Below are 23,661 nucleotides of genomic sequence, written 5' to 3' on the forward strand. Positions count from 1 at the left end.
CTATGTACGTTGGAATAAAAACGGTTTGCTTAAAAGCTGCTTCATAAGCTTATAATATTTGCACTTTTTCTAACTTTGAAATAACCAAATTGCATTGTAAAATCGTAAAATTGCTAAAGTGTAAACAAACTTAACTTTAGTTGACTTTTCAGAGAGCATTTCATGGATTTTAAAAGGATAACAGGTTAGATACTGGATGTTATTCAAGTCCTTTGGAACACACTGTCACCAAGCACTTCATCCTCTGATCCTCATTCTTTATTGAGGATTTGAATGGACTCAGACTTGCTGTTTGAGGTCGAAAAAAAGAAGATTTTCCCTTTTTACACCCGCAAAGAGCCGAATTCGTGAGCATTTAAAATAAAATTATTTTAAACAATTCTTAAATTTCGCAGCTCTTCTCAATAGATTTCAGGACATAAACAAAGAGCCGCAAAGTTAAAACCCTTCAAATTCTCCTTAACGGGAACTTCACGAATCTGAGGTGGTACGGATTTCAGGTGGAGTATTCGTATACGGGATTGTGGATTAAGGAGAACGGAGTGATTTCGTTCATTTCTTGCTAATTGCCGTAAAAAACGGCCCGAAAGATACGGCTTCTGGCGTTCCGGCGCGCTATTTTCCACAAGGAGTTCGATTGGAGCGCGCCAGCTCTGAGTCGAATTTTCCAGGCCGTTTTTTTTACGGTATTTAGAAAGAAATGGACGGAATCACCCTCTTCCATAATCTATGACCCCGTATAGGAACTCTCCACTTGAAATCCGTACCATTCCAGATTCGTGGGGTGATGCCTTTAAAAAAATATTATGTGTCGCTGGTGTTAGGTGTTCGACCTTTTCCGACATTGTCCAGACAAATATATGATTAATCTCTCTTTTTTTAAGATTCATCCAGCGTTGTTTTATTGTATTTATTATATATTTATTATATCCATATAGTCCAAATTAAACCGATGGAATAAAGTTGGGCAGAGACAGACAGAGGATTGACACAAAATAATTGTGGTGCTGAAACGAACGAATTGCATAAAATGCCAATTTTATTTATTTTAAATTTTTCAAAATTGTTCAATTTATTTAATTAAGTTTTTATTTATTTATTTAGAACTTTACATTTCTCTAAAATGGTAGACAAATAGTCCTACTTTTTAAAAGTAAAAATTTCTAATTCTAACTCACGTCCGAGTATATTCACCACATTGTCTGTGACGTTCTGGATCATCTCAGAATTCCGATCGATTGATCGCCTAAATGTTTGTAAATCATAGCCGGAATTGTTCAACGAGATCTTAAAGCATAGCGTGTTTCTAACGAGATTAAAATTCGATCTGGAGTTCGATCCTATTAATCGAACTACTATTTAATCCTATTTGAGTGATAGAAGAAATAACCTCGGAAGGGAGGGAGGGGAAATGTCAGGATTTCTGCACTGCTTCTGCTCAGAAGATTCTAGCACATTGAGTGAACAAGCATATGGAAACGGTATTGATAGTGAATGAGCTTATTTGACCTTCTTTGTAAGGAAATCCCATGCGAAAATGTATCCCTTTCGTTCCATATTACAAAAATGAGCCGTTCCTGGTTTTTCTCCGACTATAGTCGATCAGTAGCCAGATTTGCATGAAAATGTTCACTAAATGAGCTGTCAGGCTGCTAAGGTGCGTGTCTTTGGGAGATTCTTACTGGGTCGCTCAATTTCGTACCACAACCTGGATTCCGTCGATGTTTCAGTGGAAAATATCCACGTAATGTCGGAAGTCATAGAGGTTTGATGTAAGTACCGGCTGGCCCTTGTCCATGCACCGTTAGAATATAGCTCGTGCTCTATCACACCACCTAGACATCATATTTCTTCTACTGCCCCATCCGTTCATGTCCTGAAGGCATCACCCCACGAATCTGAGGTGGTACGGATTTCAGGTGGAGTATAAGGGATAGTAGATTATGGAGAGGGGGTGATTCTGTCGATTTATTCCTAATTCCCGTAAAAAACGGCCCGGAAGATGCGGCGCGTGCACAAGGCTGGCGCGCTCCAATCGAACTCGTTGTAGAAAATAGCGCGTCAGATGGCGATGAGAGACGTGAAGAGCACGGAGGTATACAGTTTGAAGGTTTCTATAGAGACTTCGTCACAAATGTATTAAAAATATTTTATGAACCTGAAGAACGACCATTAAGGAAAAAGAAATTTGAAAAAAGATGCGAGCAGGGTGGGCAGCACTCTGGAAACTATAACGGAATCTACGACCCAATTTACGGATCAAAACTTTCATATTTATTTGTTCGATTCGACAATTTTTCTTTTTTTTTTCTCTCTTTTTCTTCTTCTTTCTACGCAGCGAAAACATTACGAAACATCGTGCCCACGTCTAAAAAGTCACTCAACCCTCACAGAGGGCTTACATGATGTTTTGAAAAATTAACGGACCCACATAATAAATGATTCGTCTTTGCGACCCATTGGAATAATTACTCGTTTACAAAGATGTGATGTATATTACTCTGGATTCCGACAAGAGATGACGAATACGAGGCGAAGGAACGAGTTTCGAACAACGCTGGAGGGTGCAAGAACACCGAAGATGGTCATCTGGTGAACTAAGCTGGTATATTCGCCCTCCACGGTCCTATTTTTCCGCTTCAGAGCACGCAGGAGGAAATATTTCGCACTGCACTTTTTTTTTTGAAAAATGGAAGCAATTCTCCTTCAGCCTAAGGGAACATTAGAAGAACACACCACTTAAAGACATTACCCCGTATAGGAATAACCCACCTGAAACCCGTACCAGCCCAGATTTCATGGGGTGATACCTTTAAGGAACCAGTTGAATATGGGCTACGTTAATCCAGTATTTGACATTCTTGCCATACCAGAGGGAAGTGTTTTTGCCGGTGCTTGTTATAAGGAATACAAATGAATAATGAAACGAAATGTAAATGTAATGTAAAAGAAAATGAATTGAAAAAATTAAAGTGGAAATGAGTAGAATACATCACGTACATAAGAAAAAAATTTAGTAGAATGCCAAAAACGCATGTTGTTGTTTATGTTGTAGGTTCGTTTGTTGGTGTCGTAGGTGGAAAAATGTTGAGGAGAATAGAAAAAATTTTTCCGGGAAATCTACTTCCGTCGAATAACTTAATTGTATTCCAGACAGTGAATATGTCGCATACAAATCAATCAATTTATATTTGAATTTTAGAAAGATGAAAATTTTATCAGAAATTTACAACGCACCTTTCATGAGGCTTATGGTGACTCATTGCGGTTAAACCAAATTGGTGAAATTTCGAATTTCAGGCCAGTCAGATGTAATTTGACCGCTCCGGCGGGAAATTTCGATGGAGGTAGGTAAAAGCGGCTTTGACATTCAACTTAACAATAGGCATTCGGTAACTTCTAGGCGTTTGTGTACTTCTGAACGGATTGCTTTTGGCAGCAACAAGAAAAAAGAAGCTGTTCTCCTCGTGTAACACATCGATCCACATATGAGACTCGATTTATTGTGGTCCTACGCACTCCTATTTCGGAACACACCCCTCAAAAACCATTTTGTTGTTGCTTGGACTCTTCACCGTTCAGAAACAACTCATATTATTACTATTAAATTCATATTTATTAGTATTTATTATTCATTATTTATTCGTTTTTATTATATTATATTATAATTATTAAAAAAGCAATTGATTTTTAGTTTTTTAATCTTTAATTTTTAATTTTTTTAAAAAAATTTTTTAGAGTAGTTTTGAACACTAAACTACTTAGCCCGGAATCGTTCACGGGAGCGATCCCTACTCTATTTATTCTTTTTTCTGTCTTTTCATCACTGTATTTGTTTATTCGTTTATTTTTTGTTTATTCGTCCTTGCCACATAATTTCTGGCGCTGTATGTAGTATAATTTGGTCTATTCTTCACTGTTACCAATTATTTATTATGTTTTTTATTGATTTGTTTGAACTATGGCCAGGATTGGTATTGATATTAGGATTAACAGCTAACGTTTCTCAGCGTTTTCGCCTATTTATTATATTATTCATTCCTAGAATAAATCCTTCGGTCACTCAATAGTTTGTTTCTGGAAAATCCAGAGTATAGTTTCAGAAATTTCAGTTTAAAAGTTTGAAAGATAGACCAAGTTTAAAAGATGCAAAGTGCAACGAGTAACATTTGTAAAGTTTTCAAAATACTTCTAGAATGAGATTTTTTCTGGAAATTAAATGAAAGAGTTGAAAATTCAAAAAAAAAAAAACGCGAGAAAAGTGCGGGAAGGTATCGGCCGCGTGGAGTGAACAATGTTCGAGGCTCAATGCCATATAATTATTCCATGTTCTCTGGGTAAGTAGGGTAATTTTCTCCGGGCTGTCATTCTAGTAGTTGTCTTTCTGATTCGGCTAGTAGAACGGCTTTGTAGCCAGGATAATTACGAGTTAATTTAACCATTCCTAGCTTTTTAACATTTATCATCACATCCAAAACGTAATTCTACTTTATTCCAGAAATTCACATCACAACAGCGAATGAAGAGTCCTGAAATCCCCTGATTTCTATTCCTTATAGAAATTACGGTATGACATTTCATCGAAAGACTCATGAGTCGGCTCTGGTGACTGCTGATCATAGCCGACGGATGGAGGTTGAGGCTGAAACTTGAAGCATGTACTCATCAAAATTCATTAGAATAATTAGAATCTAAAAAAAGATAATAATAATAATAATTAAAATCTAAAATGGCCTAAACTCATCAAAATTCATTCGAATAATTAAAATCTTAAAAAAACCTCGAGTTCTCCGATCATGGAAATGATCGTGTTGACACCACAATCCGAAGGACAGTAGGTGGATGGCATTCCAGGTTCTCCTGGAGGTCCAGCACTACCGCGTTCACCATATGGTCCGTACTACACAAAAAAATGTTATGGTATATTTTGGTGAGTAAATTTCAAGCAAAAATAAAAATAGCCACCTTTCCTGTCGCTCCAATTCCACCTCTGGATCCGGTTCGCCCCGGTGCTCCTCGGACGTTCGATGGACGACCAGGAGTTCCCGGTGGTCCCTTTGCTCCCTGTGAACCAGGTACACCTAGAGGTCCTTTTATTCCTTCACCTGCTATTGCATTTTCGCCTGGCGGACCACGAATTCCGTTGTCACCATGTGCACCACGATGACCAATGTATCCAGGGGTTCCAGGAAATCCAGCCGTTCCAGGTTCACCAGGAGTGCCTGAAACGTGAATTGGGAGTGAGGACGCTCCAGGGATCTCTGTACGTGAAGTGTTGTCACCTGATGTTCCTTTACTGCCCGCTCTACCACTCAATCCTCGTTCTCCTTGTGCACCTCGTGGACCGGGCGGTCCTGCTGGACAAATTGTGCACGGCATTTCAACCTTACAGAGACAAATTTTCATTTATTGATTTGAGATCAACGACAGATACATTTCTCTGACCTGTGCATTGAGCTCGATATCCTCACCGTCCATGCCCGGTATACCAGGCTTTCCAGGTGCCCCTGGATCGCCGTCCAAACCAGGTCCTCCTTCCTTACCGGCCTGTCCGGCGGGGCAATGCAGGCGTGTACATTCTTAATGGGCAGAAATGTGATTCAAAGGTAGAGGAGGGGTTCAGATTATGTTATTTTTTGTCCTTCACGTTTTTTTTTCTCTTTCTTGAATGTTCATTCGTGAAAAACGGCAACATTATTATCATTACACCTATCTTCACATCCTGGACTAATAAACAAGACGCGAATGAGGAAGTTATACAGCCAACGGTGTGCGACTGGATTCTTCCTACACACTAGAATACACAAAGCTAAGTATCGCAAGGCGATGTGGTGAACAAGACGAAAACGGATCAAAAATAGTCGACTCGGGTTGTATGAGTTGCTAGATAAGGTTGACATGGGTAAACTGCGAGATAGGATTACTTTCTTCAGATTATTCCTGAAAACTAAACCTGAGGGAAGTGCTAGGAAACCTTTCAATGTTAGGATCTCTGTAGTAAAAAATAGGACGCTTGACTTAGTCTAAAAGAACACGTTGAAAATGTAATTGCGCCCTTAATTTCCTTTCCTCCAGAAAAAAGTTTTAATTCCTCCAAAAAAAAACCTCAAGTGTTTAAATGGCTTCATTTCACCCGACTAGGCAACTCTTTACATCGTAATTGCAGTGGTGGAGTAAAAAAAATAAAGCGCAAAGCATAAACTGGGTGGTTCCATAACTCGAACTCGTACAAAAATTCCTATGAGCCAGGTTATTTTATCATCAGTCCGCCTTCATTTCGTCCCTTTCCTGGGTGTAAATTGTTGCGTTGTTTGCCAAAATTGTGCCTACTTTTGTGATCTTGAGAACATGAAATCATATATTTATTTACTTATTTATTTTTCTGTTTTCATTGCAAATACGTTCAGACCATGTAGTGAAGACTAGCTATTACTACAGAGAATACATCAGTGAAATTTTCAAATTTTCCAGAACACCAGGCATTTATTTTCATTTCCGAAAAATCCACGTCGAAATTTCCGAAAAATGCACGTACGCAAGAGACATAGATTTTCCGCGAAGGAAATCTATTACAAATACACCAATGAAACCACGGTCACAATCGGACCCTTTCAGGATAATTTTCAATTCTTCTCCTTCCTTGTTAGTCATTCGCAGGCAGAACGATTTCGCCTAACGCAGCCATGAAGGCACTGTGTTTACTTTTTGATATCAAGCTCAAAGAACACTCTGCGTTCATGGATCGTAATAATAGAGGTTTTAGTCGAAGATGCGAAAAGACGGAAAGATAAGAAGTAGGAAGATTAAGTGAAGATTAAGTAAAAGTGAGAACCAATCAATCTTAACCAAGTGTCCCAAAGAGAAGGGAGGAAAACGGCTGCACATACCACTTACTCTCATCATCTTCATCATTGATTTGAGGTTTTTTTATTTGTTTTTTTTTTGGGATGGGGAGGGGGGCAAAAATAGAGTGTATTCTTGAAATTATATGCACCAAAAACAGATAGAGCTTCAATTGAATATGTCTATCGGACAGATTACATTATTGATTATTATTTATTTATCAAGTTTTTTTTTTGCACTGGTTGACTTTAAGTGTAATTTCATTTTGGTGAAAATGGTCAGTATACTACCATGAACGGACAATCCGTAAGAGTTAGAAATCCACAAGACGCTCTTCTTTAAACAAAGAAATCCACTTCATCTTCGAAAACTTTTCTATGGAGCTATAAAAGTTTCTGTTCATAAGATCCCAACTATTTTTCATGGTTTCTTGATTTTTTTTCTCAGAAGCGATCCTTAGACTAGAGCTAGAAAATTGTAAAACTTGCTCGTGAATGTTATTCAAGGCATTATTTATTTGTCTATTATTTATTTATATTTATATTTATATTTTATCATTATTATTTGTTATTGTTATGTGGTGGCCAGAAGCACAACACCACTTTTGCTTCGTGACTATTGTAACATTAATGAAAATAAGATAAATGACCAGATTGTTTGAAATGTGGTGTAAAAATTTTAAGAAGGATCTTGTTTTTTTTGTCGTACGATCTTATTCACGCTGTAGTTTTTTTTAGGTAATCCTCAAATTGGGGCTACAGTGCCAGAAAAGACAACAATAATTTGAAAAAGATTGTTTTGTGTTTTTTTAAGGCACAGAGTAAATTTTTTTCTCTTGCTGAAACTAAGCAAAATGATCATAAAATAAAAAAATAAGTATTGAATATGTAGTAATATGACAGGAAAAAGTTCCTATGCTCATCCCCACCAGCCCGGATAAATTCCAGTATATCTGAGAGTAAATTTTAGGAGAGTTTGTAAAATAAAGCTTTGTTTTGAAAAGAAAAAACAATAAAATGAAAAGGGTTATGAGAAATCTGTTGTGGCAAAGGTAATTTACAACACTAGCACTTCCTGCCAGAAAAATTTATGTACTAATTTTGTTTCAGTTTTATTTTATTTTTAATTTAATGTTTTATTTATTTAATTTATGTGCTAATTAGCAAAATTTTCGACATGTTCACGTGCGACTATTATTGATAACATTTGAGGTACGGTAATGTTTGAAAAAAAAAACCACTGATGATTTCCCATGATCATCGAAATGAATAAATGAATAGGGGACGAAAAAATCATCTGATCCCGGAAGCGTTGTTGAAGTCGAAGATAGAAGGATAGAAAATGTTACACTTATTCTTCGTTTAATAATATTTAAGCAATAATTTTAACTTCCGGAAGAGTTTTTGGATGACACATGAGGTGAAACTCACGACTACATTTGTGCAAGATTCCTTTTTTTAGTTCTTCCGTCGCTGACACTCCATAGTCTCTCGGAACTCGAACAACTCGATTCATTTCACTCATTTCTGCCCAGATTATTTGTGATTTTTTCTTAAAATAAAATCAATACTTAATAATAAATTATAAATTATAAAATACAGATGCTGAAGAGATTTTGACGGCTGCCGAGGCTTACCGCGAATGATTGACTTCGTCCCATAGCATTTCCCTTAAAGGTGTTGGCTCGTTGCCAGATGTTTACCACGGTGAGAAGAAGTGTGATCGTCGAAACTACGGAGAGCACACATACAACGATGCCAAAATGGCGAACCGCGTAGTTTGCAACCATTTGGTGGAACTGAAACACAGGTAAATAATATGAAATAAACAATAAATAATAAAATACAGATCCCGAGCAGTTTCCCATAACAAGTTAAATAATTTGAAGATTTTCTAAAAGGAGTTATAAGTTCTGAGAAATTTGGCAGAAGGAAAAAGAATCACTTCACATAAGGTGAAAAGAAGGTGCTTGTACAAAAGAAATCTGAATCTGACAGGAATACAAATGAACTGTATACAAATATTGCGAACAGACGGTGATGGTGCACCTATACACTTCTCCGATTAATGATTAAGGTCCTTGACCGTATCCGAGAAGAAGACGGATATGGAGATGAAGGGAAAGATAGAAGAACATATTTTCGTGTTCGTGTCGAATCCGTACACAATTATTTCCTACCCAAGGATATAGGTAGGGAAGGGTTTTGATATGTAGGATATATATGTCTCGAATCATGAAGTGAACTATACACGTCAAAATTTTAAATTTAACCAAATAAGGAGTGCTTAAAAACCTAACAACTTATGTTTTACTCTAAAACTGAAAATCCCAGGGTACTTCCTGTTTGTTCCACATCCAATCCACAGGAGTACTAAGCTTTAAATTTGAGAGACCCTCATTTTTTTCAGTTGGGTCGATAGTCCATAAGGATAGCAAGAAAGTTCCTGCCTAAGTCATATAAAATAGAATTCACTACAAAATATAAAAAACAAATAAGTAAGCACTATAAATATTACAAAATATGGAATATAATTATATAATATAGTGGATGAAAGAAAGCTAAACCAGAATCCATTTACTTGCAGTAAAAAGAGGTGACAAAGATTGCACATCCACCAGTAAATAGTAAATAGTGAATAAAAAAATATGCTTCAGCACTTTGTGTTAAGACGTCTAGAAAAAATAAATCCGAAAAAAAAAACTATTTTTGTATCAATATAAGTATTGTTACAATGCATTCGAAACAAATGTGGGGTAGAGCTAAAATTTCGACTTAAAAAAAAATCGCCAATGCTTGCAAACATACAAGTTTAACGGTTTTTAAGTTATCGCTTGCCTGAGCTTCAGGAAATGTGTGGTGAAAATTTGCTGCAGAAAACCACATGCCAATTGCAGCAACAAGAATTAGGATTCTTATCTAAAAAAGCTAATAAAAAACGTGGATGAAACATGGATTCCAGTTTTTACCTTAATTTGACAGTACATGCCAGCACCATGTCGTTGCTCAATCCCCGTGGGGATTCACCTACACCTTGGTGCTGGCAAGTATAGCGCAATCGGTAAGAGGTTCCGCTGTGATAGAACGATCGTTGGATCGAAACCTCTTCAACGCAAACCAAGCCTTTCATCCCGAGAAAAAATATTTAAAAAATTAAAATAAAAGCACTGACTTGATTCATCAGCTAGTCCCGGTCATTGTACAGGGTAGTTACGCTTTCATGAACCTCAAACGATTCTGATATGAAGTGAACGCGATTGCGCATCCCAGTCTGGTTAACTACCACCAGTACTTCATCTCTTATCCTTAACTGCGCCTCCAGAACTTTCTGGTTAAGCCTTGTTTATCTTCGAAGATCTGTCTTCGTCTAACTATAATAGCAAAATTCATATTAACTGATATATAATTAACTGATATATATCAAATTCATATTAAAAATAATGTTTGTAAAATGTGAGTGAAACAAGATAAGTAATTGTTTATTATTACAAACTTTGTTCAAAATAAAGATCCAAAGTAAAGAGTTGCAGTTAAAAACTACTTATGTTTAAAATTTGCATATCCTTAAATAGTTACTACTGATCCGTAATTCCCTAGTTTTTATAATGAGCCATCTCTGCCATCTACGCGTTTTTCTTTTTCTGTGGCAGCGATTTTTGATGCGCTACACGGAGTGCGGTAAAGTTGCGTGAGGATAACTATCTCCAGTTGAGTCGCGTCGTCGTCGTCGTCGTGTGCCCTTGAAATGACGGTCGACACGGTGCCAACCTCAAAGCGAAGGAAAAAACGAGTTGCTTTTATTGCTCGACATTTTTGTTCCGAGAAGAAAAAAATCCACACCCAACCCAAAGTGGGGTTTCGTGGTAGCCGCTTCGGATACGACTATGACTGCTTTTTCCGCTTCAAATATACATGATGGAATATTTGCATTAGATATAGTCGGCATTGTGCTGTTCTTTTTTCTGGTTCAGCTGTCGCGTTGTCCGTAGCAACGCAGTTCCCGGAAAGGAAAGTAGGAGAGTTCCTTGTTAAAAATTCTTTTGTTGGCAAATTTAGAAGCAAATGGGCAACATTATTTCAAGGTACATACTCGTGCCGGAAGTGAAGCATTTTACATCTTTTTCTTTTTAATTCTTTTCTTCCTTTCTTTTCTTCTTTCTCCGATCCTTTTCTTTTTCTTTTTACTTATAATTTTGACTATTGTAACTGGTTTTCTTTGCTTTCTGGATAGGAGTTGAATATAATAAAGAGAGTAATCCAAGGAGTCAAGAATAGTCCTTCTGATGATACTGCGGCAAATTCTTTTTTGTTCTCTTGTGTTATCTTTAGTTAAGACTAGTTGATTTTGACCGATAATTAGTTCACTGATCCAGAAACAAAGCGACAAACTACTTATATTAGATAGAAACTTCTTTAATTTATATGAAACTTTTATTTAATGTCAGCTTCAGACAACAGAATGGACTGTCGGTCCTTCTTCCATCCTTCTATACTCTTTTTTTGGCCCGTATTTGCTAAGGTTTTATTCGATTCAGCAGGGACGGAAGGACACTTTTTCAGCAACTTATGACTATTGCCATATCAATCCTTTGCTTTATCTGTCCCTGATTTTATTTATTTATTTATTTATTTATTCGAAAACACTCACAGGTGTGCCATAGAAGAGAAACAAGAAAGAATAGAGCACACTACAATTTTCCCTAAGTTTTATACGACAAAAGTGAGCTGTTTTATCCTTTTGTGTGCTGGATTGACTACAGAAGCTAAGAAATCTCCTCATGAGGTCCCTTTCTCAGCCCTTTTGTGGTTGAACCATCCTCAAGAATTTTGAAAACATGCACCAATGACTACATCGGTCATTCCACTGGACAGAGATTATCATAGACATTAATTTATCCTTCTCTCTATTTTCCTAAAAGTCCTAATTTTTTTAAAGGATTGGCTTAGCAATTCTATGACAAAGTAGGTGCTACAAGATTCTAGAACCTTAAATTTATATGGATTTTCGGGAGCATAATCTTTCTAATTGCAGCGAAAAAAACTTCGTACTCCTCCGTGATCATTCATATCCACGTTTCTTCAGTTGTTCGTCGAATATTGGAAGAACTGGGGTGTAGAGACCATCCAACCCAGGATAAAGTCTTGACACGATCCTTTTTGATTATTATTTATCCAGGCCTTTCAAAAACCTACTGCGGGGAAAATCTTCCAGAGATCTGAAGGCACCTAAAAATAAGGTCAATTTCTTTTTTCAATTCACTGTGTCTCTTCAGTTCTGGAGCAGCAGAATCAGTTATTTATACGCTCGATGTATGAAGATCCTTAGCTATTTAGATATCCTACAATGATTATTTAAGAAATTTCTCGTCTTATTAAAAAATTAAAGGGTTGAATTGTTTCAAAAAAAAGCGTAGGGAAACTTCCAGAACTACCTAACTGTAGTTGAGTGAGCAGAAAAACCGGATAGTGATGTGTAACAGGAACTCCAAGTGACTTTATTGGAGGTGTTGTTCCTACGAGAGCTCCATCCGCTTCCTAAAAAGCAGTTATAATGGATTTTTGAGATTCTGAGAATCGATCTGGACTGGCAGAGTTCATCCAGAAATCGTTTAATATTTCAAATAGTATATTTAGTATGAAATGTAAATTATAAGTTTCTGTGGTATGAATATCGTTTCCGTGACATCCGTCCACTTAAATGAACATTTGGACAAGTGGATTCTTCACTAAGGATTAATGTATGTGTTATCCTAATAGGGTCCCATCATTGAAAACGAAAAAAAAAAGATGTATGGGACTCCTACTAGTTACTACTAGCTAAGAATAGGTCTAGGGACAGTGCGAATCAAAGTTCTAAAGAATTCTGGATGCATGGACACATCTTTTCTATATATTCTCAATTCCTATATATTCCTTTTCCTCTTCCTCCTCTTCCTCCTTTTCCTCCGCCTCCTCTCTGAAACGAAACCACGTGGCGGCGATTTTCCCCCCGTCGTCAGCGCGAGATAATGCAGCAGATAGTCTCGACCGCCGCTCTTCACTCTTCAACATCTTTTTTTTCAGAGAATAATTTTCGCAATTTTCCACTTTTTCCATGGAAAAGGAAATAAAGAGTCGCTGGAAAATCCCGTAGAACCATGGAAAACGCTATCTGAGGTTCCGAGGCGGTGATCCGAGGCCAGTGCTTGCCTGGCTGTCTGACTCAGTGCATAGGGCAACGCTGCGCCTCCGCCGCCGTAGCGTTCTCTTCCCGAACTCTATCGGTCTTGCTCGAACTCTCCCCGTGTCGCACCACATTTTGGCAAACGTTTTCCCGTTTCAAAATTTCTCTCTTTTTAATTTTTTCCACTATATTTTCTTGGTCTCTACCCTAGGATAATTATTACAGTGATGGCAAGAACGAAGGCAACGTTGAGAAAAGCTGAACAGGCGAAAAAACGAAGCAAAGAGGAGCAGCCGACGACATCAGGTTGGTCGAAGTTCTTGCTTGCCCGCAGCCGTAACTCTTCTCCTCATCACCTCTTTTCCCCCCGTAACCTTCACCCATAATATATTTTCTATTGAGTGCTGCCTGTAGAAGAGCAAACAGTAGAACATCCGTTGCAGATCCACCCTATTTCTACTTCAGAACGAACAGAGAACATCAAGCGCGTTAGAAAAAAAACTTTCTAGAAACACTTCAGGAAGAAAAACAAGTCTAAATCGGTTGCTTCTGTATTTCTTCCAAAGATTCAAGGATTAACTCAAGGCTTGAGAATTCACTTTTTAGCTATTTAGGCTTTTTAACCGAGAATAGCTTTAGAAGTAGCATTTAGAATAAGTACAATGAAAAATCGAGCAAGATCTGGAGTCATTTCCGATCGAGGACGATTACAGCGCTTTACGAATGAATTCGTGCGAATATACGAATATTTCGAACTCTTCGCGATTTTCTAACTTGGGTTATTCGAAGAGAAACTCGAAAATTCGGTAGTTTGAACGCTTGAATGATTTAAAAACAAAAAGTATCCATGCCACCGTAGCGGATCGCAAGCTGCGTACTCGTAAATGGATGGATTTCCGGATTCGGAAGGAAAAAAGAATGAAATTGGAACCATCGAGCCCTTCAAAATCGAGAATAAAAGCCCGAGAATCGAGAAAAGAATCGAGAATAAATACTTTGGAGGGTCAAGCGTGTAGTTGTGAAAAAAACCATCCTGAAAACGATTCTCTCACATTCCCACAAAAAAAAAAAGATTCCCACAGGAAAAAGATTTCATTTCTGCTACAGAAATAACTCGACTTTCCTCAATCCCTGACTATCACGCTATTCTTTTCAAACAGAAATTTCAATACGAAACAAATTCAAATGGATTGATATTCCGGAAAATCCAAACTTCACTTGAGGACGCATTTGTCAGAGTATGATATCCTTAAGTGGAGGAAAGTTTATAGGGTTACGCTGACCACATTATTCATTATTGTCACGGGAAATTTCCCCAAAATAAAACGGTGGCGGAGCGGAAATTGAGTCAAATCTGCTTTCTTTCCTCCAGAAATCCAGTCCTCCGATTTCCCGAGCTCGTTTTCATTCGGTTTCGACCGTGCCGCGCGCGTAATGTGGCGGAAGACATGAAGGGGTTTTCGTTCGCTGCCGCACCCCTTTTTTTTCCTTCCTCATCACATGGCGGAACGCTCGAAAACTGGTCAAACCTCGTAATTTACATGAACTAGTGAGGTTTCATTTCTTCTGAATAATCATAACACCGGAACTCCTTCAGTTATCACATGGTAACTCGTCCAGACTAGCAGAAACTCGGACGAACCTCACGGGTGTCACGCATTTCGATTCGTCTCGTTTGCTTCTCTTAAGTGCTTGTAGAAGGATTACTCGGCTGCTACCACTAGATAAAATGTGGTTTCCAACCTCCAGATCTACACAATAAATTTTTCCATGAATTTTTCAATTTTTCAGCGGAATTGAAAGCGGAATAACTGCTTCTGTACGTGTTTATGGTAGTTCTAGGCGCTGTGACTTTCGTTTTCTGTCGCACAGATCCAACGAAAATGTGAAAGGTAGCGGACATCTAATATTTTTCATCTAAGCCATGGAATTTTTTTCCCTCATAGGTGCGGTTGCTTGGAATATTTGGAAATTGAAGTAATGTTCACAGCAGCAGCGACATTTTTGCTTTCTCTCCTCATCAACTCGCACTTTTTTCCTGGAGATTATTATTAGTTAATAAATTAAGCAGTAAATAACCGCATTTCTAGTAAATAATTTTTTCATGGAATTTTAATTTATTATTTATTTATTTTTAGTAGTAATAATAGTAAATAGTAGTAAATAAACGAAATTAGTAAATCAAGCAAAAACAGTCATTGGAATACGTTTCTTATTGAGCCGCTCTCCATTCTTTCTAATGTTCATACGTTCATTTTCCCTTCTCGTTATCAAGTCGTTTTTCAGATTAATTGTTTTTTTTATTATTATATTATATTTCACATTACAATTATTTTCACATTATATTATATTATATTTATATTATTTTTCCTCGACATTATCCCGAGATCACTCATCCTACTTCCCGGATTTCTCTCCATTTTCCTATCAAATAAAAGAGTCACGGCGCTGGCCGCTCCTATTGTTCCTATTGTCGAACTTGAACGCCTACGAATTTCGATGCGGTTTTTATGGTCAAGTTTTTACTGTGACTTATTTTCCTCTGCTGGATTATATCCTGAAAATTCCTCTGCTAGAGTTTGACGTACAGCCAATTTTGTATAAATCCTGGCAAAGGATGATTCATAGCTCTCTTCTACCACGATGGCTTTCAGGAATTTATTTTCTTAAGGAATGTTTTGATGGCTGAACCGCTTCAATTTACTTAATTTATTTTATTTAAATTATTTAAGTTATTATTATTTATTAATTTATTTAAGTTATTTATTTAGTTAGTTCCTAATAGAAAAGTGTGAATTTATTATCACTATCACTTTATTTATTATTAATTTATTACTATTGTTTTATGTTTCATTTATGCAATGATTCGATAGTTCAATGTTGGGTGGAAAATTTTCGGGAAAATGCTCGTGTGGCTATGAAAGATGCACAAACGACTGTTTTCGTTGATAGGTGACCTTTAATTTTCTGCAGCAGCTCCACTATTATGAACTTTTTTTTTACTAAACTTTCTTTTTTACTAAATCTTCTCCAGAATAGTCTTGTCCCGGTAATCACACGACTGTATCAGAAAAGCTCTCCTCATCCGTTTTTTTTTTTTTCGTCGGGGAGAAATTTTCTTGACTTAATAACATTTTTCCATTGAAACCTCACGAAAAATGAGTGATTATTCTCGAAATTTTGCACCAAATCTCCGGCCGACTAAAAAGGAATGACTAAATGGCTAAAATTTTTCTATCTTCATTTTTAGTAGTTGATCACACTTGTGTATGGCCTGACAACTCAGAATGGCACTGGATTGGACGAATTCCTTGAAAATTTCCGTATTTTTTGATTGGATTCGCTTAACTTCTTACTTGTTCGATAATGAAGAGACGGTTCACATTCCCGCGGTGTTAAAAAAATATCAGGGACTAAAAATAAGGAAGAGGGAAGTACATACTGAAAATAAAAAAAGTAAAAATTTCCGCCTACTAATTACTATTTCATCTTTTTCTCTGCGCTCAATTTCTACAAAGAATCTATCCAGAATCTTTTATTTTTCACTTGAAGCGTCGATAAAAGTTCCCTTCTCACTAGCTTTTTTCCTCCTGAATCCGAGAAGTGACGAATATTTGCGTGTTATAAGTTCATTTATTGAAATAAGAAATTTGGCTGGCTGAAAACGTCCCTGAGGATTCCATTGCTTGTAGAGCGGAATAAAGAAATCTTTTAGTACTGAGCAGACTAGAAACATTATTGAAGGGCTGTGAAGTCTTAGGTTAATCGCAAAGTTCATATTATATTTATTTATTACATTTATTATTGTATTACATTTATTTATCATTATATATATATCATTATATATCTGTCCCCATTATATTACATTTATTTATTTAGATTTTATATCCGAACACTATCAGCGAATCGCAAATATTTGTGATTAATATATTTACAAAACGTCATCAAAGTCATCGTATTCCATTTTTTTGTTTGTTTTTTTTTTGATGTTTTTAGTGGTGCTAAATGTCCGTAAATGCTGGGTTTACCAAGTTCAGAAGAAATGATTCTGATTTATTTTAATTAGGCAGTTGAAATGATATTATTTTTCGGCACTCTTTATAATTATGGAGTTTTCCTATTTATTTTTCTAGAGAATGACTTGCAGAAACTTTTGGATGAAAAAAATGATCTAGATCTGTGTGTACTCCTATTTTGTGGATTTACTACTTCCTACCAGATACCGATTACAGCTCAACCACGACACTCAACAAGAATTCGAAAACCAACCGTCATCCATGTTGCTCCAGACTTTGTCAGAAAAGGAACATCAAAAAAACGGACCAAAGGAATTCGACGCAAAGGAAAAGCGGAGGTGGTGGTGATCGAGAAGAAAGGGAAAACCGTCAAAACAAAAACGATAAAAGGACGTCAGGAAATTAAATTACAGAAGAAGGTCAGTCCTTCTTGATTGTGAGCTTTCTAGTCTCAGGTTTTTTTTCGTAAATTGACGGAAAATCTACATTTAAGATATTTCTAACTCTATATTTTCCGATATTTTCACATGCTTATTACTAATTGTTGTTTGCTGATTTATTGTTGTTTATCAAATGTTTCAAAAGATCACTCATTTCTCTTATATCTCAAAATTTTGCACAACTGCCAACACTATGTTTTATGGTTTTGCCGGGTTCGAAACCGCCCTAGCGCTCGCTAAGCCTTTCATCCCTCCGGGGTCGATAAATTGGTACCACACTTGTCTGGGAGGATAAAAACACTGACTTGACACATCGGCTAGACCCCGGAAGTCATTGTCGGGGCCAGATACACGTTCGTAAACCTCAAACGACTCTGAGTTGAAGTGAAGGAGATGGCTGGTCCCAAGCGAATTGATTAACGCTAGACGCTTTATCTCTTATCCTTTATTTTTAGTACCCTATATTTTTATTTTTTATTTTTTTTTTGGATTTTTTTTAATTTTTATATTATATATGTGCATATTTATGTGCTTTTATTACTTCATAGACAAAAGTGTAGTGATAAAACCATTGTACATATAAGGAATCTATACACAGGACAATGTACAGGAATCCTGAATGAATTGATCAACTGTTTCCCTTATCCTCGAAATTTTTTAAAGAGTTCTAGAAGCTTGTATTATCACCTTAACTTCCCAAAAGCATTGAGCACCAGATTGTATTGCGTTTTCTCCTAAAGTCAACAAATTTCATTGTTGACATTGAAGAATTGAAGTCAACCAGGTCCGAGAAATAAAATACCCTTGCACCGGAAAAATATTTTCCATTCGTTACTGAGTAGTTAAAAAAACATACTTTAATTAATAATAATTGTTAACACAGTACTTAGTTGTAATATAATCAAATAGCATCGATAGCTACGTACTTACGACCATTCCTCAGGTATCAAACGAGGTTAACTACTATTTCTCTGGAGTTTTAATTAAATTGCTCAATTGTACGATAATAGACGATTTCGATCCCCATTTTTTGTAAATATTAATATTTTATCTTTATTTTTATTTTTATTTTTTATTTTTTATTTTTCTTTTATTTCACTCCAATGACTTCTGATTTTTGAGGCCTACCGTTCTATGTTCAGTTATAAAAGAATTCAATATTTCAGAAAGCTCCATCATCATCGAAAAAGGGGAATGATCGTCTCACTCCTCGACAAGGAATTAAACAGTACAAGGTCAGCCATGAGATGAAAACTCCACATTTGAAAAAATAATGCATGCAAAATAAAACCGAGCACTTCGTCACTTTCATGTTTCCTTGAACCTGTTACTAGTTTTCTCCATCCATGTCCGTTCTGCTGTCGTTGTTCAATTCCGTATTTGAAAAAATCCGCTGGTTCTGAAAAAAAAAAGAGTCTGGCTCCGTTCACTCTCCATCACCAAATTCTTTCTTCATATATTCATATGTTCGAGGAAGAAAACAAAAATGGATAAAACAAAACAAAAACAACAAAACAAGGGGAATTTGAAGAATATCCCAGCCGAAATCCTAAGTGATTATTTTTCGTCTAATTTATTAAATGAGGGCGTGTATTGTCGTGTTGCGAAATCATTAAATATCATCTTTTTTTTTGAATAGTTGCTTTATTAGCTGAAATTGATTTTCGAGAAGGGTCTGTTAGTGTGTGCGATCGATTTTTATTTATTTAAAAAATGGACTTGAAATACTGAACGTACTGGTAGAAAAACCCAACATAAACTTTTCGTTTATCCAAGTTTTTGGTAGAACCCAGAATATAAAACAGTAAAACTGACTTGCCTTGTCGAATCTGTTCCAATGTGTTCAAAAAAACTTCCAAAGTTCGGTGATTTCAGGAAAATCCGTTTTTCGCCTCAACAAAGTCACCCGAATATGTCAGTTTCATCACCAATACTCGACTACTTATGCGAGCAATTAATAGGGGAGATATGAAGGAGATGAGAAGAATCATGAGATCAGATAACAGGTACGAGTTCATCCTGATGTTAATATGTATCATGAAAGCTTAAGCGATGGGTATTTGATAAACCCTAACCACTTCGTAGGTAGAAATCACAAAAGGTTCGATATGAACCCAGAGCTATCTGTTTGCCTCATAGTAGAAGTTAGTCGTAAAAGTCTAATGTCTTGTGAAAACGACGTGAAGCACGGAGAGTTGCGTAAGCGGCTGCGCTCGAAGCGGTGCGGTGGAGCGCGGACAGCGCGTGGAATCTAGCTGGGACCGTGGCACACTGCAGAGATGGGTGGCGGTAGCGAGGATCCTTACACGATCCCAACCGCTGCGCTCCATCGCGCCGCTTCGAGCGCAGCCGCTTACGCAACTGTCCGCACTTCATATCGTTTGACACAGCTATACGTCACCCATCAATAAATATCATCAGAAGTATTAGAACAAAGACAAAAGGAAATTTACGAAGTAGAGTATTTATACAATCATTTTCCAATCTTAAATTTAGACTCTATTCATATGTAGGACGTAATCTTGGCGAATAGTGAATACATCGTTTATGTTCACCTGGATCACCTTGACTCCCGTTGTTCTTCGAACTGGCTGAATGGGCACCAACAATTTCATCGTTCATCCCGATCGCATGCAAGAATCGCCCAGTGACTTCTCTTCTCGCAGGGAACACAAGGAGAATTAAATCTTTCTTTGAAGAACTTTGTGAAGGGATCCTGCCAACGCGCCCGCGGTCTTTCAGTAATGCGTTTAATATCGCGTAGAACCCAGTCACTCACCGTCTAACGATCGTCATTGGAACGCATCACGAGTTCGGGCTCCCTTATCGTACACTCCTTGGAAAATGCAAAGTGCGCTTCTAATCTTCGATCGCTGACATAGAATGGGACTCTGAATCTTTGTTCCGCTTGCATGATGCGGAATGCTCTTAGCATCACTCTTTCGAAGGGACGTCCATTGACTCTGAAGGCATTTTCCACCTGCTTGCGAAGTGCCTACGTTTTGGAAGCATAGATCAAAGCGAGAAATGTGGTGGTTGATAAAGTAATAAGTCGGACGTTCTTAGTCCTCTTCAAAACATCTTCGATGCTCTTACATACGCTCCCTAAGCCGATCGTTCCCTCCTGTCAAGATCCTTGGTCAGATTGCTGCTTAGATTCATTTACTAGAAATACATAGCTGGTGCATTCGGATATACTCATTCAGTCCAGAGTCATGAGAAAGTCATGAGAATGAGGCAACCGTGATAGGTCTTTCATTAACATCTTCTTTTGGAGATTCAGTTCATGACTGATCTTACCACCGTCTGATTGTTGATCTTGGCAAGAGTTCGTTCCATTTTACTATGTTATCAGAATGATGTCATCAACGAACGAAGGGAAAACGACCAGCTACCAACTTCCACTCCCACGTTGTCCCATTCAATTTTTCGCACTATGTGCTCGAGAATTCCACTGAAAATTTGGTGGGAATGTATCACCACTCTTTACATTGATGAGGACCGAGTAGAATGGTGAAATTCTGCTGAAGAAGTTATTTTACCAGTATCGGAGTATTTTTATGTATAGGGCAGGGACGCTTTGGTTGTCCAAGGCTTCCATGACATCTCAACTGAATCCGAGACCTAAACGTCTGATTCGGGTCGTGAGTTGTCCGAATAATGTTTGTTGTCACATTGGTGCTAACGGGGACACCCACTCCACCAACTCCTCTGCTGTCGCATGTTTCTCGGAATAGTTCCCATTTTCAAATGCGACGTTCAGTGAGTGATCTCGTCGCGGCTCAGTCAATCCGATGATGTCGTGTTGATCAAATTGACTTGCACCATCAGCTCTTCTACTGAAGCTTCCGATGCTGTTGTGCGTCCATTATATGTACAAATCGTCATCCTAGTCCATTTCCGTTTCGACAGCCTAGATGACTCTTGCAACACCATCTAAACTGGCGCTTCGTGCTAGGACCTTTGCCTCGGAAGTCAGAAAAATCTTTAAAATTGCTGTGTTAACGTTAAAGTTAAAATCCATGAGGACTTCTACCAACTTCTAATTCCACAGGGTTTATAGGAGGACGATTGATATATTGAATAATATTTTAAAAAATTAGGTAGATTTTGGCCTGACATATACATTCTAAAACCGCCTTTGTACTATCCTGACAAATGTTTTTTTTTTAGGAATATTGACCCTGCTGGGTGCAGATACAAATTCTCCCATGCCGATCAACGATGGCCTGATTTGGTGGCTATGTTATGCAAGAATGACGCGGTTCGACAAGAGTACTTCAAACTCAGATCTCAGTTATCAGCAAAGGAGAGTCCTCGAAAAGAGCCGAATCTTCTCCAGAGGGTAAATATTAGAAGCTAGGGAACTGTATTTAATGAAATGGCCGTTAAAGATTTTCTCATAAATTTTAGAAGACCACTGGTCGATCAAATTTCTACATGTTAGGTCGCGCCACTAGAGCAGTGGAAATGGCTCGAGGTCTTTTTTTTTCCTTGGTAGCCAGAATAAGCTTGCTGTTATTAATTGGCAGATAAAATTTAGGCGGTCGAGAAGGGAATAACGCATTTCTAAAATTTGAAGCTGGTGCCGATCAAAGCTTTTCTGGAGCAGAACATCTTGTAGAAAATGGATTCAGCTACAAAGAAATTGTGAAACTGTCGCAAGAACCGAATATCACACCTAGTAAGCGTCCATTTCTGTTATATTTAAGAGAAGAAGAAAAAAACTAAATATTACATTCCTCATTTTTAAGGTTATCGAAAAACAAAGACTTCATTGCTTTGTTTAGCTGTAAATGTAAACATGATGGGTGGTATGGTAGTGGTGGCAGCTCGGCTGGGTCTTCGAGAATTGGCCAGCGCTTTTGCGGAAGGAGTGGCAAAGTCAAACTTTAATGATCTACACAGAGAAACACTAAAGTTAGTGTCGCTTTCAATTATTTTTGCTTTTCGAGAGTACGACTTCTTTTTTACTAGTTCAGACCCCTTAATCTATCGCTGTACACATAGAGATTTTCTATTTGTTTTCAAAATTTTCTTCTTTCGTTTCAGGAGCACTGGATCTTTACCTGACCGGATACTACCGGTGTCTGTTCTCAAAAAAGGCTATGACAACGCAAACATTACCCCGCTACACACCGCTGCCATCAATCCAAATGTTAAGGTACGTCAGTTAGAATGGTTTCTGGGAGAAATACTATGTATTTAAGGGAATTAAATAAGGTCTAAAGATAACTAGCCAGTCATTAAACAAAGGAGGGGTGTTCCACTACCATGGGAATAACATTAATGTTTTTTTATTCGAGTTATATTTTTAAAAATCTGCACAATTTCTATTCGTAAGGGATTTGCCTGAGGAGGAAATTTCCGGAAATCCAAGCTTCTCTACAATGAAACATTATCTTAGGCGTACTTGTCAGAAATGTTTCTAAATAGTACGCTGGTAGAGGGAAAATCTAATATTCCAGATATAAATATTACATCCAGCACAGAATTGTATTCCTAGTGAACCTACCTACCTCGTAAGCATAAACGAATAAGTGTAACTCAGTTGGCATCGAGTGCAGCGATTCCAATTAAGTCCACCTAACTTATTCGCCTTAACGGCAGCGTATCACGAAATTGACGTAGTGTGGAAATCGGATGGAGAACACACAGTTCCGGATGTAGATTACGAGTATAAGGATGGGGACCCACTCAACGTTTTCTGATCCTCCTGAAAAACGGCGTGGGGACCGCCTTAGTTCCTAATTAGGAACGTTCCTACTTTCGGACTCCACTCTCTGTACACGCTCCGGTCGGCTCAGCAGCCTGTCCCCTGCCCTTACGTGAGTAGGCTGCTGAGCAGACCCGATCAATCGCGAACCGTCCGTGGACGCGACGCGTGTGCAGGTGCGGTGCGTTCTAACGTACCTCGTAAGCACTGGGGCCGTTTTCCAGGCCATTTTTCAGGACAACTTGGAGAACTGAGCGGAGTCACAGTCATTCTCGTAATCTACATCCCGAATGCTATGTTTCTACCAGATTTCTATACCACGTCAAGTTCTTCCGTCAGCTCACTTCAGTCCTAATCCATAGATGATAAAGCGACTCACGGATAGCTTACGTGCTTCTAGACAATATGTAGTTAAAGTAAATTAATGTAATTTATGTAACCTATCCTATTCTTATACTATTACACGAAAAAAAACGAGGGAAAC

General features: G+C 37.6%; 2 protein-coding genes across 3 annotated transcripts in view; one reads left to right on the plus strand and one right to left on the minus strand.

Annotated features, from left to right (window-relative positions):
• Nucleotides 1-4,546: 4,546 nt before the first annotated feature.
• Nucleotides 4,547-8,632, minus strand: RB195_012641 (uncharacterized protein; the record flags this gene model as incomplete). Its single annotated transcript, XM_064202103.1, has 7 exons — nucleotides 4,547-4,642; nucleotides 4,781-4,900; nucleotides 4,966-5,222; nucleotides 5,283-5,385; nucleotides 5,446-5,579; nucleotides 8,274-8,394; nucleotides 8,480-8,632. The coding sequence occupies 7 exons, from the start codon at nucleotides 8,630-8,632 to the stop codon at nucleotides 4,547-4,549; spliced, it is 984 nt and encodes a 327-aa protein (XP_064057984.1).
• A 4,600-nt stretch (nucleotides 8,633-13,232) lies between these two features.
• Nucleotides 13,233-23,661, plus strand: part of RB195_012642 (uncharacterized protein) — a gene marked incomplete at both ends in the record, with an annotated part of 29,618 nt that continues 19,189 nt past the window's right edge. Inside the window, 9 exons of one of the 2 annotated variants that reach the window (XM_064202105.1) lie at nucleotides 13,233-13,311; nucleotides 17,238-17,440; nucleotides 18,628-18,696; nucleotides 19,337-19,467; nucleotides 21,635-21,806; nucleotides 21,875-21,941; nucleotides 22,005-22,145; nucleotides 22,252-22,381; nucleotides 22,514-22,625. In XM_064202105.1, coding sequence (XP_064057985.1) covers nucleotides 13,233-13,311; nucleotides 17,238-17,440; nucleotides 18,628-18,696; nucleotides 19,337-19,467; nucleotides 21,635-21,806; nucleotides 21,875-21,941; nucleotides 22,005-22,145; nucleotides 22,252-22,381; nucleotides 22,514-22,625 — 1,104 coding nt within the window. Of the gene's footprint in view, nucleotides 13,312-15,929; nucleotides 15,958-17,237; nucleotides 17,441-18,627; nucleotides 18,697-19,336; nucleotides 19,468-21,634; nucleotides 21,807-21,874; nucleotides 21,942-22,004; nucleotides 22,146-22,251; nucleotides 22,382-22,513; nucleotides 22,626-23,661 lie in introns of those variants that run through there. The other variant, XM_064202104.1, reaches the window with a different exon arrangement.

The sequence above is a fragment of the Necator americanus genome, chromosome V (genome assembly GCF_031761385.1).
Source record: "Necator americanus strain Aroian chromosome V, whole genome shotgun sequence".
NCBI classification, from domain to species: domain Eukaryota; kingdom Metazoa; phylum Nematoda; class Chromadorea; order Rhabditida; family Ancylostomatidae; genus Necator; species Necator americanus.